Source organism: Nesoenas mayeri, assembly GCF_963082525.1.
Source record: "Nesoenas mayeri genome assembly, chromosome: 3".
In the NCBI taxonomy this organism is placed as follows: domain Eukaryota; kingdom Metazoa; phylum Chordata; class Aves; order Columbiformes; family Columbidae; genus Nesoenas; species Nesoenas mayeri.
In genome coordinates, this window is record NC_137544.1 from 31,141,551 (window position 1) to 31,169,484 (window position 27,934).

Here is a 27,934-nt window from a genome sequence, read left to right on the forward strand (position 1 = left end):
ACAGTGCTGCTTAAGCACAGGGAAGTTTGTGATGGGAAAAGAATAAAATAGCAGTTCAGTCTCATAGTAGGTCACCAGCTTAATCATCTGTAACTGCATTTGGATTTTGTTTTAAATAAAAGCTATTTTTTAGCAGGGCCAGCAAAATTTCATCAGATCTTTGCTGGGTGAATGTTACTGCTGTAAAATGTTAATATTTAATTTCTTTTTGACTTGTATTGTCTCTATTCTGTCCTTTTTTAATATAACATCGTAGTTTGGGATTTTCAATAATGATTTTAAGACTTCAGAGTTTTAAATGTTGTTCAAAGCCTATTCTCAACTGCAATGTGACAAACAAGATCGTATTGTGTCTCCTAATCAAGCCATTTAATTTTTTCTCTAATGACAAAATTTGTGTGGCTACAAACACACCAAAAGTAGTATCACATCTTAAACTGTTTTCATAATTATCATCAAGTACTGTTTAGCTAATGCAGGTGTATGTAGTTTCTTTCAAGAACTTCTATAAACTTGTTTCTGAGAACTTCATGCATTTCTGCAATTTGCATATTTTCTCAGAACTTTATTTTTTTTTGTCATTAAGTTTAAGCCTAAGTATAATGGATGCAGTCAATTGAAAATCATTATGTACATGCCAAATCTAGACAGTATCATTTGAAAACAAGTTGAGTAAACACACTGTTGCCATCCTATAAACCTGTGTTTGTTATCCATATCCTAAATTTTTTATTGTGGGTTTCAAAGCATTTTTGTTGGCATATGTTTTCAAGAAACATTGCAGGTTTTTTCCTTATACTGTGTTTCAAAAGTGAATTTAAGTATAAGTAATTGTTACAGACAATTTTAGGGTTTATAAATCATTCCCTTGTCACTGGTACCTCAGATGTAGAAGGAAATCAAAACACAATACTGAATTATTGTTTAATTGATCAGATTTCCCTAAGTAGGTTAGGAATGATTAACAAGGAAAAACATCTTACATGAAGGAACAAATCTGTTTTCTTTATAAATATGTCATTCAAGTTTCAGATCCATTTTAAGCTGCCATACCACGGAATATTAATTTACTCTTAATATTAGATCTATTGAGAAAATTATCAACAAACAGTTTTATTTGACTGAAATATAATTCCCCAGGCAATTAATGATCTGTATTAATAGTCAGGTAGCTTGAAAATTAAGTAAATAATATACCTGTAGAAAAATGATCCTGAAATAAGGTATCTGTGGAAAATGGAGGTAGGAGATGAAGTAAATGATGATGTTGCTGCTGAATAGTTGAGCAGCTCTCTGGATAATCTGTGAATGGTATTATCTAAATTACAGTATTTTCAAGTATAATTTTGAATGGAAAATCTGTATCTCTGACAAGGTATCATAATAAGTGATAATGATACTCAGTTGTAAACTTTTTATTAATTGTGCTTGGTTCTCAATCTCAGAAAGAAGAAGAAATTAAGTAAGAAATTATTTTAATGGGAGTTTATAATTTACTTGATTTAAAGCCGATTGTGACACTTAATATGGCTATTTTCTTTTTATATTTTAAAATTGTTTTGTGACATAATTGGTTTTATTCTGGAACTTGGAAAGTATATTTTTCATGAATATATTCTCTCATCTTTCCAGAAAACATAGATGTAGAAGTTCGTCTTACAGAATTGTGTGAAGTAGTAAAGGTACACTATTTTTTTTCGTTTATTAAATAAGTGTAATAACTATAAAAGTAGAGTATACTGGTTTCATGTGCTATTTGGGAAGAAACTGGTTTTTTTCAGTGCTGACATCCTGTATGGTTCTTTGTCAACTCCCTATTTCAAGTGCTCCTCATTCAAAGAAAAATTGCTCAACTGACTCCAAAACTCTTAATGTGGTGGTGGCTTGGCATGTCAGTAGTAGTCATGGTAACTTTTATATGCTATGAAACTGAAGATTATGGAAAATTATTAAAATCACATTGTGAATTTTGTCCATTTATAATTTGAATTCCTGTGTTTCAGTGGTATCAAATAACAATCATAGAAGATCAAGCAGTAGTACAACAGTAAGCTGTACAAAAGCAGATTCTTCAAGTCATCCCCTTGTCTGGAAGAACTTGTCCTGATGCTGCCTCCTTCTGTTTTCCCTGCATTCTCAAGGAAACACTGTCTAATTCAGATTACTTAGATTTGTCTCCCCAACTCTCTCCTTAGTCAGAACTAGCCCCTGCTGAATAGCTGATGTCCTTGTCACGGGGAGGTTTAAGCACAGGTTTTAACACTTTTCTTACAGATTGTCCGTGCTTTGCTGCTGAGTGGGCCATCTGCCCAGCTCTTGAGGACCTTTAGTTACTGTTGCAGTAGTATAACTGGAAGGAAATGGAATATTTGCTTTAAATGGATATCATTTGTATAACTGGAAAAAAAGCCAGCACAGTTATCTTTCTGTGGTCAACTAATGATCTTACTTTATAAACTAGTTTTCTGCATTTACATAGCTACTGTAAATTCTTTCAGTACCTGTGTTTTTTTGTTTCATTGGTTCCTCCCTTAGCTTGCTTAGCTATGCTTATATTTTTTTCCTTTTTCTCCTTCCTGTTGTTTTGTGCAGTATCATCAAAAGTTCTTCCTTCTCTTATTTCCACTCTCACCTACTAAGCTGGTGTGTCAGTATTTGCAGTCCTTTTTACCACTTGCTCTTCAATATTGCTGGAGTTAGGTATTTACTGTCTTTACTTTTTAAACCCTTGTGTGCCCACAATGGGTTTCTGAAAAACGATATTTTTTTTTTTAAATGGCAGGGAGCATAAGCCTTGTGATAGTCTACAATTGACTGGCATTGAACTGTATTATATCACAGGATTACAGTACATTGTTAAGAAAGAAAACTTGGTTTGCACTGAATTTGTCTTGATGTGATCTGGTTCTAGGAAGCCTATATTGCAACACTGGTTCCTGAGCATGTTAAAAGTGAATGTAGATATATAACACTATATAAATATTATTGCGAGTTGTCATTATTCCGAAATGGAGATGTCTTTATTAAATGCTTACAGTTGTATCAAATTTGGACTAACATAGCAAGTATCGATTTTTCTGTTTTCTGACTGCTGATTCCTGTTCTTTTCAGGCACACTGTATTTTTGCATGTTAGAAAATACAACAGTTGCAGCTCAGTTATGGTTGCCATAAATGGAATTGTTGCTTTATTTTAAAGTCAGCAGTCCTAATTCTAAAAGGCAACTGGATAATGTTTGAAGCAACATAAAATAATCTGTTAGTGTTGTAACATAGATTAATTCAATTCTGTTGCTTAGACAAAACAGTTCTCATCTGGAAGTTACTTTTTAAATTAAAATTCTCACTAAGATAAAGTACACTTTTTTGATTCTTGTCTGTACATTATCTGTTGATCATCATCTGTTAATCATTGAAATGTGTTTTCCTAACTTCAGAAAATGGAAAATCCTGATGAACTGGCCGAACTTATCAATATGAATCTTGCTCAGCTTTGCTCGCTTTTGATGGCACTCTGGGGGCAGTTTCTGGAGGCCATTACCTTACAAGAGGAGGTCACAGCATTACTGGCACAGGAGCATCACACGTTAAGAGTAAGTATTGTCTCTGGCTTTAGGAACTTGGCCACATTCATACACCTACTGGGACACATTTTTATGGAAATGTGTATCAAAATGAGACTCCAGATTCTAATTTTTTGAGTTTTATTTGGGAAGATTAGTTGGAGTCATAAAGAGAGCTGTTGTATTGCATTTGTTAGCTTGTGTATCATGTTGTTAGAGTTTATTCTTGGAATATAATACATAAAATATGAGTATATGTATAAATTTATGGTTTCAAAGCAACTAATTCATTCATCTTTTGAATAAGAAATGCAGCTCAGGAGGCAAATTGCAGTCTGTGGAATAGGATGTATGTGTGCAGAATGATGTATTTTTCTGCAGAAGCCATTCCTAGTGCCCACCCCACATTTTACTTCCCTGCTGCCTTTAAGCTGCCTCCTTACATCATAAAACAAAGTGTACTTTCCTTCTGAATTAAGAATTTTTAACATTCATAAGCTTAGAAGTGTCTCTTAAGTGGGGTTTTTAAAAAAGAAGAGACGTATTGGAAATGATCTAGTGAGTATGTGTGTATGTGTATAAAAATATCTGTATAGTGAGTGCCTACACACACAGTTGATCATGCAGTTCCTGTGGGCTCTCTCCATGCAAAACCACAGCAATGCTGGTTCCCATAGTGAAATATTTTCAAATATGATCTCAAGCGTTACCTTCACTTTCTAATATATTGTCCCTCCCATCTTTTGTGGCCGAGGATTTGAAGAAACCTAACATTCTGAAGTTTTCAGAAAGTAAGATTCATTAAAACAAAAACAAATTAAATATGACACCCACCACATTTGTCTTGCACATGTTACAGAATAGCTCATTTTAAGAGATTATGTGGAGGTGCTTCTTTTACAATCATTTGCAGAGAGCCCGTTAGAAGGTCTGATTAAAATGAATATGTTTTCTGTGCTTTCTAATAGTCACAGTCCAAAACAAAGTCTATTTTAAGGCTCTGTTTCTGAGAGATTCGATTTATCTCACCAGCATTTCTGTCGCTTGCATCAAAACCCTTGCTGTTTTGGTTCTGGAGGGGAAACTGATTATGAAGGATCACTGCACTGTGGTCTTATTTACAGACTTGATAAATCACATTGTTTATTAAGGGAAATCATGGTTGTGGAAATGGCCTATTCTGGAGAATAAATGGAATAGTTCAGAAAGAGCGCAAGGCTTGTTTGTTAGATGTGCTAGCCGTAGGAAAGTGTGAGCGCTTTACTGGCTGTCTATGAGTCTTACTTACCTTTCTGTGCGTTTCATATAAATTCTGGATTCCCTCATGTCCTTTAAGTTAACTAGTGGAAGATATGAAATGAAAATACTGTTTCACTTAACCCGCACTTGCATTTAACTGCTGGTATGTTAGTGTTTGTACAAGTATATATTTAATAAAACCAAAAGAACTATAAATACTTCAATTTTTACTGCTTCAACATTTAAGAAAAAAAAATATACTGCTATAAGTTACGTTTTTAGCTTCTTAAATGTGGTTCGTTTTAAAATATCTGTAAGTCATTCTCTCTAGCTCTCAAATACCTTAATTACTGAGTTTTACTGCGGTTATTTTGGGGAATATAAATCAAAGTAGTTAATTATACAATGTGAATTGAGATATTATGTATATTAGAAGTATCTCTGGGATACTTTCCTCTTCACAAAATTTAAATAGGAGTTCCCTTCCCTCCCCTCTCTTTTTTTTTTAAGTATCCTTTGATTTCGCACCTGCATTTTTTTCCCTTTCCAGTTGCTGTTAGGCCCAGTCGTTTTGTTATCTCTCACTACACATACCTAAACTTGTTTCAAGCACAACATCATCTTCAGTTTTTGTGTTTCTTTGGAAAAAAAAAAAATAATAATTAGTCTTTAATAAATGCTATTGAAATATCTTCTTCTGGAGATATGAACCCACACTTGCAGCATAGTATTGTAGGGATGAAGAGTCTTACGTAGTGCTCAGTGTATCTTGCTCACAAGGGACACTGAGTCTCTCAAACTTACAAGCCTTCTAAGTTGAGCTCAGAGGTGATCCTTGTTATAACTGAAAAAGGTGAGCTTGTTTTATTTTTTAAGGAAGTGGCTAACTTCTGTTTGTGATGGAGTTCTGCAGTTACTGGATACTACATTATCTACCCAAACATCAAAGACTGAAAAAGAGATGCAGGGCACGTGTAATCTAAACTTAGCTTTTTAATTAAAGCCTGATAGTGAAGAGCAAAGAGGCTGACTCTAAAATTTGAATAATATGGCATCGAGAAGGAAATTCCACCTGAGTCAACTTACAGAGAACCAGCAATGTGTTATTACTAAATTTTAAAGGGATTAATTTGCAAATGTGATACTTGTTTTCTGTACTTCAGAATGTGAAGAGCTTGTGTAAATACTTTGCAAGTATATGTAATTAAAATACATGTAAAAAGATGTAGCTGCACTGGGTTTGCCACATGTCAATAGAGCATGAGCCAGCAATCCATAAATTCAGTAAACCTTTAAATTAAAAAGATGATAAATTTGAACCTTGATTGGTTTGGTTGTTGATTTTTGGATCCTGTTTCGCAGTGCTTAGCATAATAGTTCGTAATTTGTATTAATATTCTCCTTAGAATTTATATTCTGAGGGTTCATATGAACTTATTTTGGAAAGTGTGCAATGATCATGTTTCCCTAGAGGTGTTATTTGCACATGTCAAATGATGCAGGCTTTCTGGTTAGTGAATTTAGTTGAGATTTGAGAAATGATGTTCTAATTCTCCTCTTGAGAGAACAGCTGTCCATTCTGGAATAAGATTTTTGTACTATACAAAATTCCATCCGTCTAAATAATCCCTTTTATTTTGGAAATCAATAGTCTGTTGTGTTCTCTACAGGAGGCTGAGTCTCTTTTAACTTTACTGTTTCATCTTGCAATATTTGTAGACTATAATATCCCCAAGAAACTTCTCCCTAGGAAAATTTAGTATTAATCTAAGATGAATGAACCCTTTCAGGGAATCACTCATCTGATTGGTTTAGATATTTGTATTAAAATACACCGTAGAAATGCCTGTCATCTGTATTTGGCCAAATGCCTTTCACCCTCTTTGCACAGGTGCTTATAAAGCAGCTATTTCTGATGAAATGTTGTTAGAAAATAAGGTCATAATGGCATAATTTATTTTAAGTATTTAAAATTATTCTAATAATTTTACTTATTTGACTTGATTATTTAAACACATTTTTCCAAATACTTTGAATATTAAGTACTACATTAAAAAAATTGGGAACGCTTTAGGTATACTAAAACATCCATCAACTGCCTTGTCACACTGGTAAGTTTTACATCTGTGTTTTATTGAAAAATCTGCCTAGTGTGTGCTATTTTATATTGCAAAAAAATTGCACATTAAACTAGTTCACCTGTTTGTTCCATAGTGGCATCTTGTGGTAGGTCTGAACACGCTTTTCCAAAAATATTTCTGTCAGTTTGATTAGTCCTAAAGTAATGAGAACTCAGATCTCAGACTGCATCTTTTACATGTGCAGGGACTTGATAAATATCCCACAGCAGTTTTTCTGTCTGATATTTCCTCTTCTTTTGTTTACATTGAGAGGACCACAAAACCCTTAATTTTGGGAAGTCTGTAGGAACTAGGAGCAGTGGGAACAATCTTCTCCTGCAAAGTCGTGGTGGAGTCGGCCCAGGTCAGGAGCGCCTGAGTCCCTGACACCAGCTGGTAGTTGCTCTGTTTCTGCAGAGCCCGTTTAACAACATCCAAGCAAATGCCTTGGTCCCCTCATAAGTTAAGCAGTGATTTAACACAATAAACTATTGTTGGTTTGGTGTATTTTTTTTTCTCTCCTTAATATTGATTTATGTGTGCTTTCAGAGCTTGCTTTTGACTAGTTTTGTACTGTTGCTATTAAGAGTTGTCTGGAGCTGGTAATCAGATTTTCTTCAAAAGCTTTGGAATTACTTAAACAATTGCAAATGGGATTTATTGCAAGTGGAAAAAACCTTCCTTTTCTGATCAAGACAGTGGCAGGATTCCAGAGATCTGGTCTCCATATAAATCCAGTTCCTTTATGTGGTAAAGTGATTGCTCACATCCAACTGAGGAAGTGTGATCTGGACGATCAGGTAGTGACGTGGACTGTGAACTGACTGAAGGAAAGAAGCCAGAGAGTCATGGTCAATGGGGCAGAGTCCAGTTGGAGGCCTGTATCTAGTGGAGTGCCTCAGGGGTCAGTACTGGGACCAGTGCTGTTCAATATATTCATCGATGACTTGGATGAGGGACTAGAGTGCACTGTCAACAGGTTTGCTGATGACACCGAGCTGGGAGGAGGGGGTGACACACCAGAAGGCTGTGCTGCCATCCAGTGAGACCTGGACAGGCTGGAGAGTTGGGCGGGAAGAAATTTAATGAAATATAACAAGGGAAAGTGTAGAGTCTTGTATCTGTGTAGGAACAACCCAGGTTCCAGTATAAGCTAGGGAATGACCTATTAGAGAGCAGTGTAGGGGAAAGGGACCTGGAGGTCCTGGTGGACAACAGGATGACCATGAGCCAGCACTGTGCCTTTGTGGCCAAGAAGGCCAATGGCATCCTGGGGTGTATTACAAGGGGGTGGTTAGTAGACCGAGAGAGGTTCTCCTTCCCCTCTACTCTGCCCTGGTGAGACCACATCTGGAATATTGTGTCCAGTTCTGGGCCCCTCAGTTCCAGAAGGACAGGGAACTGCTGGAGAGGGTCCAGCGCAGGGCAACAAAGATGATTAAGGGAGTGGAGCATCTTCCTTATGAGGAAAGGCTGAGGGAGCTGGGTCTCTTTAGCTTGGAGGAGACTGAGGGGTGACCTTATTAATGTTTATAAATATATAAAGGGTGAGTGTCACGAGGATGGAGCTGGGCTCTTCTTGGTGACAACCAATGGTAAGACAAGGGGTAATGGGTGCGAACTGGAACACAAGAGGTTTCACTTAAATATGAGAAGAAATTTCCTCTCATTGAGGGTGATAGAACACTCAAACAGGCTGTCCAGGAGGGTTGTGGAGTCTCCTTCTCTGGAAACATTCAAAACCCGCTTGGACACCTTCCTGTGTAGCCTCATCTAGGTGTTCCTGCTCCAGCAGGGGGATTGGACTAGATGACCTTTCGAGATCCCTTCCAATCACTAACATTCTGTGATTCTGTGATCCAAAGTCAGAATCACCTTGCTTGCCTCCTGGGAAACAGCTTTGTACTCTTTTGGCTTCAACCACAGACAGCTACTAATTGGGCAGTATTCCTATTACTGTTTTATTTCCTATTACCTGATTGGTTTGGGTATTTATTTTAAATTGTGTAGTCTACAGTGCTAACCATTCCGCTTTTCATGATTGATTGTTGTAAAATCTAGTTTTTAACCTGTAAAATGATCTCAAATTCTGTTGTATAACAAGCTTCTCCCTTTCTGGGGAAAGGCTGGGGATTAGTTCTGACAAAATCATGTGTTTGGAAGGTAGATGTGTGTTTAGAAAAGCCAGCTGGGAAAACACAAAGGAGTATTTAGGAACACTGATTCTAACCCCACGTGTATGCATAAGCTCCTAATATCATTTCTGAAGGGAAGCAGGTATGTCTTTTGTGTGTGTGTCTGGTTACTGTTGCATTTACAAGGAAGTTTTCCATTTAGCATGTTCTTTTTACTTCAAAACATTTTCCATTACTGTTCACACATGATGTTATCAGTGAGATTAATTTTATGTAATACAGTAAATTGAATTCTGGGAGGTTGGGACAGGAGTCTCAGTTTCTAGTGCGGATTAGAGATTGAAGGTTTAATGTGGTTTGAGGTTTTGTTTTTTTTTATTATTAAGCAACTTTGAGCAATTGATACAAACAAATTGATGTTTATGCCCAAGTTAGTGCACAAGCAGCTGCTGACAGCCACTGTCCAAGACATTGTCTTTTTTTATAGGTCTTGTTACAACAAGCAAGATACTGTCTTAATGCACTGAATTGCATTTTTTATGCAGGTCATTGGGCAATTGCAAACATGTTCTGAAAATGTATCTAGATTGAGTAATGTTCCAATATTTAATACTGGAAATGTGAGAAGTCTCATATTGCAAAGGCTTAACTTTGGGGTTTCTCTGTACTCTATGTTCAATACATTGATTATGTTTTTATTTGTAGTAAATTGCTGTATAATTCACCCTCTCTGTTTCCACACCATTGTGTTTGATGATAAAAAATGCTTCTGTTATAAAATCCCATTTTAGTGTTGTATGGTTTATTGACTTCGGGCATACCATTAAGTCTTGAATACAGTGCTTGTAATTAGTATGCATTTTGTTATTGTCTTTGTAATTTGCGGCTGAAATCTTTACAAACAAAATATTTTTTTGCACAGTAGTTTACTGTGGCCTAGAGAGTATTCATAGAAAATTTGAAACAGGTACCTCTCTGTATTTTGAATATCTAATGGGCTTCTACTTCTGAAAGTAATCCTCAACACATGCAGAAGTGTCCATCAAGCAGTAACTTCCTTTCTTCCTATTGAAACTTCTCTTACTATTTTTGTGTTATTGTTTCAGGTGAGACTGATTTGGATGATTGATTTCTTGGTAATCAAGTTTACAGCAGGCAGTTGAATCTAATGTAATTCCCCTCAGTCATCCAGTGCACAAGTTAAAATTCTCATTTCAGTTGCTGGCCCTCTTCCCTCCCACTCAGACTGAATGTTTTAAAAAATTACCTGTCCATCATACATACAGGTTAATAACATTACTGTGTAGGAATGCAGGTGGATTTTCAAAAACTGTATGTAATAGAAAATAAGTTCTAACTCTATTTGGATCTTGCAGGTGCGCAGATTTGCAGAAGCATTCTTTTGTCTTGAGCATCCCAGGCAAGCTGCCCTTGCCTATCAAGAACTGCAGTGAGTAGCCTTTTGAAGTGCACAGCACGTAGTGTGTGGTACTGTTATTTTATAGCTTACGTAGTGTGGAGGTACCGTCTTGCAAAAATACTTAACATAACAAGTTCAAGAGAAACATGTCCTGAATATAGATTTGAAGTTTTTTAATGAAAGTTATATCATAAACTATTAAATAACTATTGAAGCTATTAAACAACTAATTAGTAGAAAAGCTGCTACTAAAGTGAGTTAAACTACTACTAGTTTCTGTTACTGTAAAAATAAATAGTTCTACTTTTCTCATGTGGGACTGCTTCTTTTTTTTCAGTGCTCAAAGTCATCTCCAGATGTGTGCAGCAATCAAAAACACTTCCTTCTGCAGTTCCCTTCCACCCCTCCCCATTGAATGCAGTGAACTTGATGGAGATACAAACTCCTTGCCTATAATCTTTGAAGATCGATATTTAGATTCAATTACTGAAGGTAAACACACCTCAGAGTGCAGTTTTCTTTTTGAAGAACTGAGCAAAAGTTATTTAAAACCTGAGTGGGGTTTTTTTTACATTTTTTTACTGGCTTTAAAGGAGTACATTTATTTGTTCGGAAATATTTCTTTAGTTTGAGTTTCAAGAATATGTAAAGTTCTATAATTACTGGTCGTTTATAACAGTTTACATGCATAATCTTGTAAACAATCCTTTTTATTTTTTCCCCTTTGCTTTTTTTGGTGAAAGATCTGGATGCACCCTGGTTGGTAGTTCAGAGTCTTCCAAGATCAGAGTCCAATAAACTGGATAAATTTGAAGCTGAAGAAGGTTTTGTAGCTGGTTTTACTAGCCCGGAAGTGAAAATAAGACCTGCAGGTGCCTCCAGCGTTTGGCATCCAGAAAGTGAAAAGACACTAACAAAAACTTTGAAAGGGAAAAATGAAGATGTAAATAAATCCAAAGTTAAGGTTACTAAGCTCATGAAAACAATGAAACCTGAAAACACAAAAAAAGTTGTGAAACAGAACTCTAAGGACTCAGTGGTCTTAGTAGGCTACAAATGTTTGAAAAGTGCAGCACTGGAAGATGCCTCTAGGAGCTCAGAAGGCAGGCCTTCATGCAGTGCTAACGAAGGGCTGGACCCTGCATTAGGTGGATTTCCTTGTGATACAAAGACCTGCACCAGGCAAATAAGTCAAAGAGAACTTCCATTTTTGCCATCTGGAACTGAGGAAAAGACTGACAAGGCTGAAGGTGTCCAACCAGGTCTGGGTAGCTCCATGCACTGTGAAAATGTGGCTATTTTTGATAGACTAGCTATCTCCCAGGCAGATTCTGGAACGATACAAGCAGATAGTGCTCTACAACCCAGAGGTACGCTTGAAAGTTGTCATGGAAGTCAACCAGCTACCTCAGGAGTCAGGACAATTGAGGTGAAACCAAGTAATAAGAATCCCTATGAAGGGGAGAAAGTAACTGTTAGCATTGGATCATGGGCCGAGTTTCCGCAAGATGGAGTGCAGGGAGAGAATCTGCAGACCCCCAATATTCAGTCTTCAGAATCTGGAAATAAAGTGAACTCAGGAGAACAGGAAGTGGGGCTTGAAAAAGAAGATGTTCACGAAAGAAACTGCCGACATACCAGTGACATTTTAACAAAAATGAAAAGTAATCAGCCTACTCTTTCTACAAAAGAAAGTCAACTTTCTGTAAGTGGAGACGTGACTAAATTACCTGATGTTAGTGTCACATATGCCTCTTCTAGGTTTTCAGATTCAGGTGTAGAAAGTGAACCAAGTTCTTTTGCAACCCACCCCAACCCTGATCAGGTTTTTGAAAATGTTCAAGGGCAAAGTGCATACAATGGTGAGAGAGTATTTCCTCAGCTTTTACTGAAACCAGACTGTGCTACAAAAAACACAATAGAAAGCCATTGCACTGAGAGTACCAGCGCTGTAAGTGAAATACAATCATCCCTGACATCCATAAATTCTCTGCCTTCAGATGATGATGAGCTGTCACCTGATGAGAATTCAAAGATATCTGTTGTACCTGAATGCCAGCTAAGTGACAGTAAAACAGTACTGGATCTTGGAGCAACTGACTTGCCAAAATGTGATGACTGTAAAAAACCAAAAACCAATTTGCAGCAACAGTGTGTTTTATTTTCAGGGCACTCAGATAACAAAACCCTGTCTATACATTCCTCACTCTCAGGAACAAAAGATCTTTTACACTTAGTTGGTTCAGATGAGGATTCATCCACTGATGTGAAAAGTTACAGCCCACAGGCAGACCTTGGCATCACCTGCAAGGACTCTCAGGACCTTGAAAGGCATCTCCAGACTACAGAAGAAGCAATTAAATTGCATTTGGAAATTACTTGTATGGATGAGCCATCTGTTGCTTCAGGTTCTTCATCTGTAAATGCAGTGTTTGAGATTGAAAAAACAAATGAAGGAAAACATAATGAGCCTTCAGAAATGAAGGAGACAACTGAAGAACTGTCAGTAGCTAAAACTGAAACTGGTACAGATAATCCTTCTCCAACCAGTAGTACTGACATGGTAAAGCAAGGGCTTGTCGAAAACTATTTTGGCTCTCGAAGCAGCACAGATATCTCAGATATTTGGCCTATGGACAACAGCAGTCCTGTTAGCCCTCAGAAGGAAACGTACGAAAACCAAGTTATTTGCTCTTCCCAACAAGATGAGGAAGAAGAGGAGGATCAAGAAATGATTGAAAACGGGTATTATGAAGAAACAGACTATAGTATATTAGATGGAGCTTCCAGTGCTGACCAGGATCATGGCTCAGCAGAAGAGGGAGCCCTGAGGTCTGAAAGGATTGATAGTGGGCATCTGCAAGATGGAATGACTGTTCCTCCTGTCTGTACTCCTGGTTGTCTCTCTTTTCCTTCTTCTCTGAGAGACTCTCCTTGCAATGTTATCTGTTCTTCAAGGAATAAATCTCCTGCAATTACACAACAGCCAGGCAGCACATCCCACAGCTCAGCTTCAGCTGTTTCCTGGTATGAAAGCTCCCCGAAACCTCAAATGTTAGCGTAAGTGATTGTTTTAAAACAAAGTTTTTTTGCTTTTAGAAATGATGTTAAGGTAGTATAGAAGGGGAAAGGGAGTGTGGTTGGGCTCCATGGTGCCCCCAGGTCTGTGGCTTGTGGATTCTGCATGCTCAAGTAGCATCACATTTTAGATGTTCAGGTAGAAAGTGTGTCAGCACTGAATTCCTTCTATCATTTGTTTTGTGATTTCATGTGGTTTGACAAACTTCAAGCAAAACGTGGTATGTTTTGTTTCTCTATGTTCCTTTAAAAAAAAAAAATCGTTTGTCTCAAAAGTGATGTTGTAATGGCTACTGAGTATAAAAATGGTGGTTTATGAAATGGAAGCTGTTAAAATAGCAAGCATAGGAAAATGTGCTTTGAGTTTAAAACAAACCCGAAAACATTCTGTAACTGCTTGTCCATTTAATTAGTTAAGTGAAGCAAATGCGTGATGCTAGCCAAGGTCATGGCCTTATTTTTCAGTCTTCTAATATCAAAAATGTAACACCTCAGAGACCACAATGCTCTAAATTACGCTGCAATTTGAATACCAGGAAAGCCAAATTTAGAGAAGCATCAGGGATCCCAGACTGCACCTCCTCTTGCTGTAAATATAGGAGTTTCCGTAAGAAACCCTGTGCTGCTAACTGAATGTGGGAAGCAGCAGCTTATTATGTTGTATCGGAAGTAAAATATTGCTTTCAGAAGGAAGAAAAATTAGAAGAGAGGTAAAAACAAAGAGAACACTAAGAACGCAGAAGAGATAAAAGACCAGATAGTCTGTGGTAAGTAGCTGAGAAAAGGAGGAAGAATTGAGCAGTGATAGAAGAAAACAGGTTAGAATCAGATAGAAAAGTAGCTTCTGAAATACTGCAGGGTGGGTACTGGTGTGGAATGGAAGGGATGAAAAGCAGAGACTATTTAGGGTGTTCTGTTACAATAAAAGAAAGAAGGAACTTGGAGTAAAATCAAGGACTTGGCCTTAGGGAAAGCAGAGTCTCCCAGAGCGTGGGATAACTGGAATTCTAGAGGGCACGATCTGCTCCACAGAGAACCAACACTGATACATTCAGTTCAGAAAACATGCCTTGAATACAAAAGAAGTAACCTCTGCTGGGGAGTGATAAGACCAACTGCCTGCAGTGGTTTCTCTTCAGGCTGACTTCACTGAAGCCAGTTAGTGAAGAATGAGCCAAAGATAAGTCTGGGAAAACAGAGAACAGAAAGTAGAATGGGAAGGAAACAGTGAGCAGGAGCAAGAGGACGGGATGCAGCATGGTGCTGTGAGGGACTGTGCAGAACAGATGGATTAGGGAGAGAAGCACAAGGAAGCATAGAGCTTGAAGTGCTGCAGGGAAGCTGATGTGCCATTAGTTAAGAAGGTCATACACAAAAAACTGAGGGAAGGAGGAGAAAGGGAGGAATGCAAGGGATTCCGAGCATGTGGGGAGCTCGGTTATTAGAAACTGTATATTGTATGCCTTCATGTAATATCCAAGAGACCACAGGTCTGGATCTGGCATCTTCTCAAACTATCAGTTGTTAACCTACCAGAGGGACTTTCTGGTGGGCTATTACAGCACTGGGCTCCAGCTCTCTGCTGACCTAGGAAATAGGTTTTAATTTTGGCAAGAATTACCAAAAGTCAGTGAAAATCTTTACCTTGACTTCTGATTGATTGTGACATTGTTACTGCATTTAAACAAAGCTGTTGCTTGCTCAAGACCAGAACTAATCCAAAATGTTCAGTGGTTTCAGAAATACTTCAGAATTTGCAGGGATTTTCAAAGGAGAGAAGAGAGTAGCACTTGGGGTATGGATTTTGTTACAGAGGAAAAGGGGCTGTAGGAAGCTGCAATAAAAAATATATTGAGGAACTGGCTTGTTTTATGAAGATAGTAACTTGATAAATATATTTTCCTTTGTATCAGTTACACAGAACACAAAGTAAAAGGACAGTACAAAACTGTATCCTAGGAGACTCTACATTTCTCTGGCAATTGTAAATGTTGCTTTATCATAAATATGCTTTCGTTCCAGTTTCCTCCAGGCTAAAGAAGAATTGAAGCAACTTAAACTTCCCGGATTTATGTATAGTGATGTTTTCAAACTGGCTTCTTCAATACCTTACTTCAGTATGGAAGAAGATGACTATTCAGAAGAAGGAATACATCTTATAGTCTGCGTCCATGGCCTAGATGGTACGCTGGGAAACATGATACTGAATGAGATAGCAGTTCAGATTAGCAGTTAGGATTAGCTTTTGTCATTTGAACTCAGAACTGAATGCTTCTGAAATAGGTTAACTGGAGGGAAATGGAAGTCTGGCACTATACTGCTACATTTGACAATGTGTTCCATAGAATCATGTAAAATAATAATTTTACGTAACATTTATCTTTGGTAAAACTTTCATGCACATAAACACACTTTACACCATAGTTCATATCAGATAGATGTTCCAGTTTTTTATGTCGTATTAGTGTTTGTCCATATTGTGGTAATAGAATAAAACAGTTTTGTTTAGATTTGGTAATGTTACATTTTCAATAAAAAAATATGTGTATCTTATCAGGAAAAAAATAGTATAAGTAAAATGCAGTGAAGTGTTTATGATGTTTTAAAAAGATTACATTACTGAGTCACAGAATGGTTGAGGTTGGACAGGATCTCCAGAGATTGTCTGGTCCAACTCCTCTGCCCAAAGCAGGGGCACCTACAACAGGTTGCCCAGAACCCAACCCAGTTGGGTTTTATAATGTTTCCAAGGATGGAGGCTCTGCTGTGGTAGAAATGAGAAAATCTCTTGCTAATTGAAAAGTTCAAAGAGCTTCACCTGCTTTAGTTCAAAGTATATAAGTATATATGTGCATGAAGAAATAATATCCCCTCTACTCGTAGCTTTCTGCTGTCAGTGGTTTTGTCTTTGTTTTTTTTTTGAGAAGCTTCTTAAATTAACAATGTAAGGAAACACAGGATGGCAGTAGGAAGAATATTGGACTGGACCGACACTGTACAACTGCCTTGTTTACTTTTCAAATTCCTAAGTTAAAAAAAAAAAAAAGAAATAACAGAATAGCTTTTCTTTCTTCCTTGGAGCAGAAAGCGCCCTTTGTTAAGTGCTTTTAAAATGGAACTCAGAGGTATTCCTTCTTACTAGTTTGTCTAAAATTGACGCAAAAGTTAACTTGGCCAAAAAAAACCTGTTGTTAAAAAAACCAAGTCTTTGAAGCCTTAGAAAAATCCATATTGTTAGCATTTTCTTATGAAATGGTGAGTTCATACAAGTTCTTTCCTATTAATAACAGATTTAAATAAAAATCTTGTTCTGTAATTAAGGCAGAAAGGGTAGTCTTTCTTCAAAAGCATACACAATTGTTGACGTAGAGAAATCTTCTGGATGCTGGTTATACTGGCATTTGTTGTCTTGGGTACCAGTCTAAATGTATCTTTATTTGCTGACGGTCCACTCTGCCATTTTATTCTATGAAGTTTACAACTTGCCCTTGTTCCTTGCTCCTTCCCTGAATTCCTTAAGCTAGCTCTGAGTTCTCTAATTGACTTTCATCAAAGTTAATTAGGTTTTAGGGAATGTAATGTTCACAGTGCTATTTATCTGCTGGGTGCTAAGACAGAATCAAACATGCCTTCCTAAATCCTTGCTTTTTTAAAAGTGCATTGGATGTCATTTTTCTAAACTGTTTAGTCAATGCATTTGGCATTGCAGTTTATCTTCCTGAGTCTTACTGAATTTTAATTACGGCTGAGAACATCATTAGCTGTGTTTAAAGTTGTGCCATAGGTTCATTTCAGTATTCTGAGTGCTTATATTGCAAGTTAACTTCACAGTACTAACTCTTGATTGTTTTTCCTTTTAAGGTAACAGCGCAGACCTAAGATTAGTGAAGACTTACATTGAGCTGGGGCTGCCTGGAGGGAGAATAGATTTTCTTATGTCCGAAAGGAATCAGGTATTTGACAAACAGAAAAATAACTTTTGTAAAGCAATAGACAGGGTACATCTTTACATGCTTTTTAATGACATTGTCATGTTGCAGTTTACAGTTTGTATGTTTTTATTGTATTCTCACAGAACTGATTATTTGACCTGTGGCTTGTGTTAAAGTAAAAAAAACTAGTATGATATTGAAAGTAAATATATAAGGAGTAGTATTTGTTGCTGCCATTTTGTTGTGTTGTTGGATCTCCTGAATTCTCAGCATAATCAGTTAAGATTGTAAATAAGATACCCCTGATGTTAATAGTAAAAATTATGATAGTGAAAACTGATGTGGCAAGAAGGGAGATGTGTTATTTCACAGGATCTGAGAAATGCAAAATAACTGTCTGTTGTTTTTGTCAGTGCACTATAAGATCTACGTCGTGGCACTAATCCAATATCAAATTACCTGTGTTAAACTTTTGTAAATTTTGCTGTTTTCAGGTGAAGTAAACGTGACAAAGCACGGAAGACCAATTCTGTGCTTTTTGTGTGTGTGTATTACATATTGTAGTAGACACTTCAGGGATGAATTAGAACTGAGTCTCTTCAGTGGCTCAAACAAAAGGTTCATGTAGTGCAGAAGCTATTTCTGGCAATAGCTGCCGGGATGCTTTGCAGCCAGGCTGGACAGGCAGCAAGTGACGCCTTCTCTTCTCTAGCCCGATAGATTTTGGCAGTCAGCAGTTCTGAAACTTTCTGATTTGGGAATTCCATTGAGATCACTGGCCCTAATAGCTACTGATGGATTTTTCTCCTTGGTGTCGGCTGATTCTCTTTGAATGTTATAATTCCGGTTTCCACAGTATACAGTTGAGAGTAATTCTATAGTTCATACACATTAATAATTCAGTTGCAAACAAGAACGTTTAAACAAATCCCCCTACAGTTTGTTTTGGAAAAAAATAGTCAATAATCATTCCCCATTTTCCGCTTCAGTTAATTAAGTATTTTATTAAAAAATAATTTCTCCTTCAGAAGGCAACTGCAGAGACTTAGCCCATTCAGTATTTCTCAGGATCACATGTGAAACAGTTTCTGGTCATACACGATATCCTTCCCTGCCCACTTTCAAAATTCTTATAATTTAAAGTAAGGATGATCAGAATTTAGGGCATTTAAGATTCTTGTGCACTGTGAACTTATGAAATGCTGTATTGATATTTTCTGTTCTTTCCTTGCTTTCCTAACATAGCTGATTATATAGAACACAGATGTATAGATTATTTGCATATATGTTTAGGGCTGTTTTTCCCTATGTAACGTTATTTCACATTTCTTGCCATTTTATCATCCATGCATGCAGATTCTTCTGAAATTTGGGTCGGTTCTAGGTTGGACTATCCTGGATATGTGGTTTTGTCTCCAAACTCTGACATCTCATCTCCTTCCCTTTCCCAAATTGTTTATCAATATGTTGTACACTCAGATTTTAGCACAGAAGCTTTTGAACTGGCATTGAAAAGTTTTAGGCAGCCTTTGCTTACCTCATCTTTAATTTTTTACTGCTAAGCATTGTAGACAATCAACTATGAACTGAGAATAAGGCTTTAAGGATTTTTGTTTTGTTTTGTTTTGAATAAACAGAACTAATACAGACTCTGCTGTTGCAGTGACTGTCTCATTTCTGTTCCATGGGTAGTGTGATTAGTTCTGAACATGCAGTTTGGTCTTCTGTTTCACTGCAGATAAAATTATGTGTAGGGGAAGGCTTAGAAGTGAGACTGGCTGTGTAATGTTAAGATTTGTTTCAGTGTTACTAGAAGAAAGTAGTCGTACAGGAAGATTGTATATCACTTTATGGTACAAGAAAAAAATCTTGAAGAATTTATAATAACTAGCTGTAGTGTTTGTATTCAGAGTTAATATGGATGTTTTTGTTTGTGTGCTGTTGAGCAAAACACTGGGGAATAAGAATTCAGACTGAATGCAGAATGTATATTGCTGCATTAGAAAATACAGTTATTATTTTTTTTTTTATTTTACAGAATGATACCTTTGCTGATTTTGATTCCATGACAGATCGCCTTTTAGATGAAATTATACAGTATATACAAATTTATAATCTTACCCTTTCAAAAATCAGGTAATATTTGTTCTATATTATTTATAGAAATAACCTTAAAGCTAGAGCCCTGTGTTTTTCTGAACTGTGATACCCAGGAGCAGGCCCAAGGAGACACGGGAAAGAGAAATGCAGGGAGGGGGAGGAGTAGGGGAAAGGGGGACAAAGGAGAGAGAAGGAATTCCCAACTGAAAGAAGACTGAAGAGTGTTGTAACCTCACCTAATCCTGGTGGTGGTTTTAGGGCAGAGTTGTACATTACGTGTAAGGAACTGCTGTCCTGTGCTTCCTCACATCCTCCATGGTGGGGTTCTGCAGAAAACCAGATAGTGCTTAAGAAGGTCGAAGGAAGCTGTAATAGCACTATGTCAAGATAAAGTTAGCTTTCTTCTGATTTTATAGTCTCTTCACCAAGTATGACATAGCAGACTGTCTATATTGTCATCCCTATAGGGAAATTCCATCCTATTTGTGACACTGAAGGGCAGCTGCATGAAAAAAATATGTCATCATTTTGACGTTTTCTGACATTTCATCTGCTAAAAAGCATGTTTTGCATCTTAATAGAAGGCTCATCCCAGTCTATGCATTCCTGTTTCCTTTTTCTGTTACTTCCAGAGTATTCTTACTCTATTTATTTTCTCAAAGGAGGGTACACTGTTTGGGCAGACTATCACACCACACTTCATTCGAGCAATACGCAGTTCAAGCCACACAGAATGATACTTGTTACTAATAGAAACTACTCCACTGCCAGACAATTGTTGTCACAGCTAAAACAAAATAAAATCAGCTCAGGCCAAGACAAGTCAAGAGAAGTTGTGACATTCTGCACTGTCAGGTCAATGCAAAGCCTCTTGCCTTCAGGTAATGGCAAAATCCTATTTATTGTGCTACGTTCTCACAACGAGATAAGAAGAGGCAGCCCTTGTACCATCAGAACCCAGAGCCACGCTAGAGTGTCAGCTTTAGTGAACCAATATTTTTGATACTACCAACACGTGCGTTGATCTCCTCAGAACAAAGTATTTGTGCTCACTACAAGTGCAGAGCAAGCATGGACTCGAAGCTTGATTCAAACCAAGAGCAATTTGTCTTATAAAACAACTGTTTGGTGAAGAATCACAGAGTACTTTAGGTTGAGGGGACCTCTGTAGGTCATCTGCACCAGTTACCTGCATCAGCTTCAAAATTAATGCAAATTTGAAGCAAGACAAATTGCTGTCATACCTGTTCAAGTCTGGATTGTTTGTGAGGATGGAAGCCTTTCCAGGTCATCACATGGCTACAAAATAAACCACATGCTCCTGGAGTGTAGTTTCAGAAGCTATTCTCCTTGTGTCAGGTCTTACATAAATTTCTGGTGACCTGTACTGGACTTACAGTTGGATTATTCAGTTTGTCATCCTGTTCCCTACGTAACATTGGCTCAAAAAAAAGAAAAAAAAAAAGACAATTTTTAACATGCATGTATTAAAATGCCCGTTCATTATTTCAGCACCTTTTGATTGTGGCCTTTAATGGATTTTGTGGGGTTTTTTCATCCATGAATTTTATAGGTGGATGGGATCTTGTGTTTGTTAGCACAGAATAATGAGGTTTTACTGTGTCTAATTTTCTGGTATGATCTGAATTGGTAGACTTGTGCCATAAAGCGTATATAAATACTACAGTGTAATTCTATTACTTCAGTGTATGAATATCTTAATTTCAACAGATGGTAATATTGCCACCTACTGTTCAGAAATGCATTGGTTTTGCAGAGCATCCCTCAGTTGTGGGGATCTGAAACACTGAGTATTACACTTTCAAAACCCTTTTTGGAGGGTTTTCCTTTTCTTCCCTTTTTGTTTTGAGAAAATCCTTAAACCTTTCTCCATTAGAAAATAATATTAAAGGCTTATTAAGTGTTCACCTAAACATCTGAATTCGAACACTATGTATTATTTTTGTTAACACTTTGTTATTTTTCTAAGCCTTTACAAATTAAGAACAAGTGTTAATTTTTGAGGTACATTCACATAGCTAATTGTGAGCACCCTGTTTTTGCTGAAATGGATCTTTCGTGTTTCTGAAGTTTTGGTTCAGGTATGCCCATATTCTTGAGGATGACAGGACTGATTGATGGGTCACTGTTTTTTCCAGTGACAAAATTGTCCTTTGTTATGGTACAATTGTAAGAGTTTCTCATCCTTTTATGACATTTAATAAATGGTGGATGAACTGTCTGTTTATGCTCAGATCTTTAAAAAATAGTCTCTTACTCAAGAGCAATTGTGTGCTGCAGGTCCTCTTCAGGATAAACTCACTCGATTTCTGTGAACGTTTTCTTGTTCTTAAAGAAATCTATGGCTTTGTTTTTCTTGTATGGACTTCATGATGTACTCTGAGAGAATGGTTTTAAAGTTTAGTATTCAAGAGAGTCAGCAGCTCAATATTTTGTTTTGCAAATGTACTGCTGTTGTGCTGACAGCACAGAGGGTAGAAATCTTTCATTTCTAAATTAGTTAGACAGACGTAGCAAGCTGCAGCAAAGAATTTCTGATACTGCAGCAACTCTGAAAAACTGGTAGTAAAAGCAAACAGGAGGGATATGCATATATGATTAAACTGTGTATCAGTAAGGAACAAATAGCCTGTTCTGTCAGGAAGTGTATAATTATGTCAGAGTCCAGGGCTGGCCCTGCCTTTCTATACCCTAATGTTTGAGTTTGTTCGTTTAGCTTTAAGTTGGAATTTCAGAGTCAGTAATTCTTGCTTGGGAAGCAGTAAAACAGTTGAGTAATTTTTGAGCACTGTATTTTCAACAGATATTACTGGTAGCTTTGGTTTAACTATTTTTGTTGATGAATGTAGTGATACAGAGAACATGGGAGGGATGATCTTATGTTGTGGCACATACATGATCCAGCCACGATAGTTCTACTGTTTATTTTTGCATGGTTGTCTGTTCTTTCCATGTGCTGAGATTACATTTATAAAACAGGAAGGAGCTTCTTCCTTCTAATTTTGTGAGACTTGTTTCTGCCGTATCCTCTTTAAGTCAGTGCTTGGGATGCTGTGGTCCTTACATCAGCAGCGATCTATAAGCGTAACTGCCTAACTAGAACTGCTTTGTTTTATAGTGTCCCTTCTAAAGAAATGCTTTATACAGGCTTGTGGGTACAACATTAGGCACCTCAGATTAATAATTATCCTTAGATACATGAAGCTATGGAGTCCCATCCATCTTTCCCCTAACTCACTTAACCAGGGAAACAACTAAATGTAATATTCTCCTGGGAGACAGATGTTTCTCAGTTGCATCGCTCAAACTGATATTCGCTTCTTTTGGTCCAACTGCTAAAGAGATTTGAGATGTTGCTTCTATTCTCAAATAATCAGATTAAATTAAATAATGTTTTTCTCCCTTATAGGGGTAGTTTTGGAATCCTTCTCCACTAAGTTGTTTCAGTAACTCTCATGCAGTCATCACACTGAATGCCATCACATGCCCAAGTAGTGATTTATTCAGTCATGCACAACTCATAAGATATTTTCTGAATACCTGGTGCTAAGGGAAATACACTCAGAAATAATCCTGGTTTGGGGTGTGAGGTGCTGGTGGAAGGATAGTTTATTCTCACTAGCTTTTCAAAAACAATGTATAAAATCATTCTAGAGGAGCTTAGAACATTTTTGTTCTTGGGAGATGTGAACAAGCCGTGTTTTTCTGTGTGACCTAAGATACAGGCTTCTGACTGGGAATTTTTCATTCATTTTCTTCCTGTGCTCATTCAGCATTTTATGACATCAGTTGTATTTATCTCTGTTTAAAAGAAAAAAAGTTTCCCATCAAATGCTATATTATACTGTTATTTCTTTTTAAACAGCTTTATTGGACACTCACTGGGTAATTTAATAATACGTTCAGTGCTCACAAGACCTCGATTTAAATATTACCTCAACAAACTTCATACCTTCCTGTCTCTGTCTGGACCACATCTGGGTACCCTCTACAACAGCAGTGCTCTTGTTAATACAGGTAAAGTATTATTTTCAGTAGTAGTTTAGGGGAGATACTGTCTTTGAAGTGCAGTTAGCAGTTTCATGTGGGGTGCACATTTCTGCCTTACTTTGATTATGAGAAAGTGCACGTTTCACTGTCATAACAAGAGAGAAAGGGTTATAAAAATAAAGTATCAATAGAAGGATGTGCAAGAGATGGTTGACACAAGCATTTTCCCGTATGTTTGATTCAGGTTTTCTATTACATTATAATGAATCTCCAGTTTCAATGTGTTGAGCTCAGTTTATTATAAACTGAATTTTAATATACTTAATCTGCAAAAAAAGTAGGTTTGAGATGCATTAAAATAATTCTGAACTACCAGTGGTGTCTTTTCTCTCTCAAAAATGTCTTACCACCTGCAGTGTGGTTCTGCAGATGTGTTTGTACTTTATGAATGTCTGTTTTTCTAAAGATTAAATGTAGCTCTAGGAGGACTTGTAGAAACTGCAGACTTTTAAAATAAATATTTTCAGGTAGCATTGAATTTTTAAATGAAAGCTTGTTTCTGAGATTACCACCTACCTTGGAGAGCCCAAACCCAAAATGAGTAACGCTTATTTTCACTAAATAGAAATATGCATGTTGAACTCTTTAAAAACACTCTAAAAATCATTATTTACCTTGTTTAGTGCCAGTTTATTGATTGTTTTAGTATTTTATTTCATACCAAAATGAGAAGGAAAAAAATTAAGTCACGTTTAACTTAAGAGGACAGGAATTGGTGGCTAACTGGAGTGATTGGTGGCGTTTATGGAAGCCCAGGGAACATGGGAGCTCTTTGAATTTGGTTGAAACAGTACCATTTATGGCCCACAATACACTACCAGTGAGGTTCACTTCACGATTAAAACATCCACAACATAATTCACTGCGGGTGTTTAAGCTGGTATATCTGGACAGTTTCTTTCAATATTATAATCTGTAACTGGATCTCACCCACACCAACAAGAAGTGTCAGCATTACTTTGCTTTTAGAAATTGCAGTTTTGCAGGACATAAAGAGGCAAGGCTGTTTGCTTGTTTATACAATCACCAGCAAATGACTTTTAACCTAAGGTTAAAGCTATAAATCCATAATGCAGAATGTATTCACTGAAAAAATAAGGATTTCTGGAATATTTAAGCTTTTTATAGTTGAAGACTGTACAAAATGTCCTTTTTGTATAATAGTCTTCCTCTACATTTCAGACTCTTTAAGATTTTGGAAAATACCAAGATAATAATAAGCTGTGGGTATTGAAGTCTAAATGACCGTACTGTAGGTACACATTAGTAACAGCCAGTAAATTGCCATTTAAAAGATAACAATTTCTCTGAGAATTGAATCAACTCATAACAACACTCTTGGGGTTCTAAAGGCCTGGTTGCCTTTAGGCTTTTCTTTTGCTTGGTGAGGGAGGTAAGATTTTCTCAAAAGCCAGTTAACCAGCTGGCTCACTGATTAATAAAGAGGGTACAGCATCATAGAAACTGTTATACCGGGGTATTCCTCTAAGGAAATTCTCCTTCCTTTTGTCAAGTTATATTTCACTAATTTGGTGGTTCTATAAAGTTATTTTTAGAAATCTGAAAAGCAATGCTTGTTCTTCATTGTTACATATTTGAACATTAAAATGTTCTAATATTCTGAAAATTATTGAAATAGAGTTTTTATATTGCCGTGCGGCTAACGTATTCACATATTCTCACTTTTTGTAAATACAGTTATTTTTTGTAGGCAAGCATGTGTATTAGTGGAAATAACAGCCTTTGTGCTTTATTAGATATATAGACAGGAAAGAATAATGAACAAAAATTGTAAATGTTTCTGGGCTTGACAATCCTGACATGAAAAATAAAATTAATATCTGAGAGGCTAAATATATGGACTTTACATATTTTACTTAAGTTTAATTAGTTTTCGTGTTTTATTGTGGATCTGTACTCATGTTGTACCTAACAATGCAGGACTGTGGTTTATGCAGAAATGGAAGAAGTCTGGTTCGTTATTACAATTGACGTGTCGAGACCATTCGGATCCACGACAAACATTCTTATACAAACTTAGTAAAAAAGCAGGTAAGCTTTGGTAATACTTACTCTCTTTTAAATGCCACTATATATGAATGTGAATATGAAACATTTAAAAAATGTTTCCAACAAGCTTCTGTTTCAGTTTATTTCAAAGTTACTTTGGCTTTAGTCCTGCATCTTTCAAGTAATGTAAACAGTAAACGGTTTTTGTTTCAGAGGTGGATGATTATTTTGAGTCTTTCCTTCCTAACTAATGAGCAGAAGTTCATGTGCAGCCACTATACTGATATATGTCTGTATATATCTATATCAATCAGCTTTCCCTCAAGCCACTGAAGCCAGTAATTTCAGTGTGATGAGTCAAATACATACACATTCATTTAGGACTGTTTCTGTGTCTGTCTGTCTTACATATTCTGTAAGTGTAAAATTCTGCTATGAAGTTTCTGCTAACTAGACTTTTATTACCATATTAAGATGGTCAGGGAAAACAAAAACTCATTTTGGTGAAGGAAGAGCTGTACTTAGCATAATAGCTAAAAATAGATTATTCATATTATATCATTTGTACAATTTTCTGTGTTTTGAATATTCTTGTATCAGCTGAGAGCCAGTTTTGCCAGTGGATAATGTGCCCGTTGCGGGGGTAGTTTCCATTGAGCGTTATAAAGTTACTGAGCATTGTTTTAACAGGTATTTCTAAATGTGCGACAGCCAGGCACTTGTGGACCAGAGATGCTCATGGTGTTTTGTGAAAAATCTGGGCATGTTTCTCCATCAAAAGATTTGTAGGTTGTCACAGCTGAAATTTTGTTGAGAGCAAAGCAGTACAAAGATATAGGCAAGAAAAGGTTGGCATCTTGCTCTTGAGATGTTCAAATACAAAACTTATAGGACTTGGAAGAAGCAGAAAAGAATAAGGAGAAAGAATAAAAATTATGGATAAGATATGAATGTTGATCAAAAACTGATTTTAGAAAAACTTGGGATTTTTTTCCCCTTGTGTTCAAAATCTACTATGAGAGAGTGATTTCGTTGTTCATAAGGTAATATTTAAGGGCTAACTGGTATTTAAAGGTAAAATGCAAAGTTAAAAATTATTTGGACAACTCGACCACCATCAGTTGCAGTGCTCTCAGTCTAGCTTTGCAGTCTTGAAAAAAAGTGTTTGATCTGAAACAGAAGTTATGAGATCCTTAGAAATTACACCGTGTTTGCTGGGTAAGACTGTGGGAGCTGTGTTATAGAGGTAGTCAGATTAATTAAGCAGTTGGCTTTAACTAATTTGGTATTCCTTGCTTTTATTTGTATATATCTCAGCATGATTGTTATTTGAGTGATTTTGTATATTCTAGAAACAGGACATATTTTCTTATGACAGACCACTATATGACAGGCCTTTTGAAAGACCTGGATAGCATTGTCTTAAGAGGCATAATATGCATTTCAGACTGTTCCCCATAAGCTGTAGAAGGAGCCTGGAAGTCTCAGAGCTCTGCTTTCTTTCTGAAGAGATAGAAGGAGCTGTGTATTGGGCCACAGCCTCATACACCATCTTGTTTCCAGGTCCTTCAGTGAGCTTGGTATGAGGGAGAAGGAGAAAGGGATGTGAAAGTTTGTTTTATTTAAGAAGAAAATAAAGCAAGCTCTATGCTTCCCTAAAAGAGAAGGAAGTTTTGCTTTGAGGGATGAGTCAATATACTGTATGTACACTGTAGGTGTTGGTGTCTTTAACTCTTGATATCTGTACAAGGGATGCTTCTGTCCTGCCATCTCTTTATTCATTCAGTGGGCATACAGGATTGGCTGTGCAAAACCCTGAAGCTTGGGGAAGAGGAGACTGAGGGGTGACCTCATTCATGTTTAGAAATATATGGAGGATGAGTGTCATGAGGATGGAGCCAGGCTCTTCTCAGTGACAACCAATAATAAGACAAGGGGTAATGAGTTTGAATGGAACACAGGAGGTTCCACTTAAATATGACAAGCAACTTCTTCTCAGTGAGGGTGCCAGAGCACTGGAACAGGCTGCCCAGGGGGGTTGTGGAGTCTCCTACTCTGGAGGCATTCAAAACCCGCCTGGACACCTTCCTGTGTAACCTCATCTAGGTGTTCCTGCTCCAGCAGGGGAATTGGACGAGATGATCTTTTGAGGTCCCTTCCAATCCCTAATGTTCTGTGATTCTGTGAAACACCAGAAGAGAGGAGTTTGAGACTCCCCTAACTGTACAATTTCTCTTCAGATTTTCAATCCATAATTCACATACTGT

The 27,934-nt window shown here is 37.0% G+C and overlaps 1 protein-coding gene across 1 annotated transcript in view; it reads left to right on the forward strand.

Moving 5' to 3' along the window:
• FAM135A (family with sequence similarity 135 member A) overlaps positions 1 to 27,934 on the forward strand; it is a gene marked incomplete at its 3' end in the record, with an annotated part of 75,276 nt that overhangs the window by 36,922 nt on the left and 10,420 nt on the right. The window contains exons 10-19 of the mRNA XM_080342526.1: positions 1,633 to 1,682; positions 3,437 to 3,592; positions 10,433 to 10,506; positions 10,814 to 10,968; positions 11,220 to 13,536; positions 15,577 to 15,737; positions 17,416 to 17,507; positions 19,525 to 19,622; positions 23,473 to 23,624; positions 25,599 to 25,709. Of these exons, the coding sequence (XP_080198652.1) occupies positions 1,633 to 1,682; positions 3,437 to 3,592; positions 10,433 to 10,506; positions 10,814 to 10,968; positions 11,220 to 13,536; positions 15,577 to 15,737; positions 17,416 to 17,507; positions 19,525 to 19,622; positions 23,473 to 23,624; positions 25,599 to 25,709 (3,366 nt within the window). The remainder of the gene's footprint in view (positions 1 to 1,632; positions 1,683 to 3,436; positions 3,593 to 10,432; positions 10,507 to 10,813; positions 10,969 to 11,219; positions 13,537 to 15,576; positions 15,738 to 17,415; positions 17,508 to 19,524; positions 19,623 to 23,472; positions 23,625 to 25,598; positions 25,710 to 27,934) is intronic.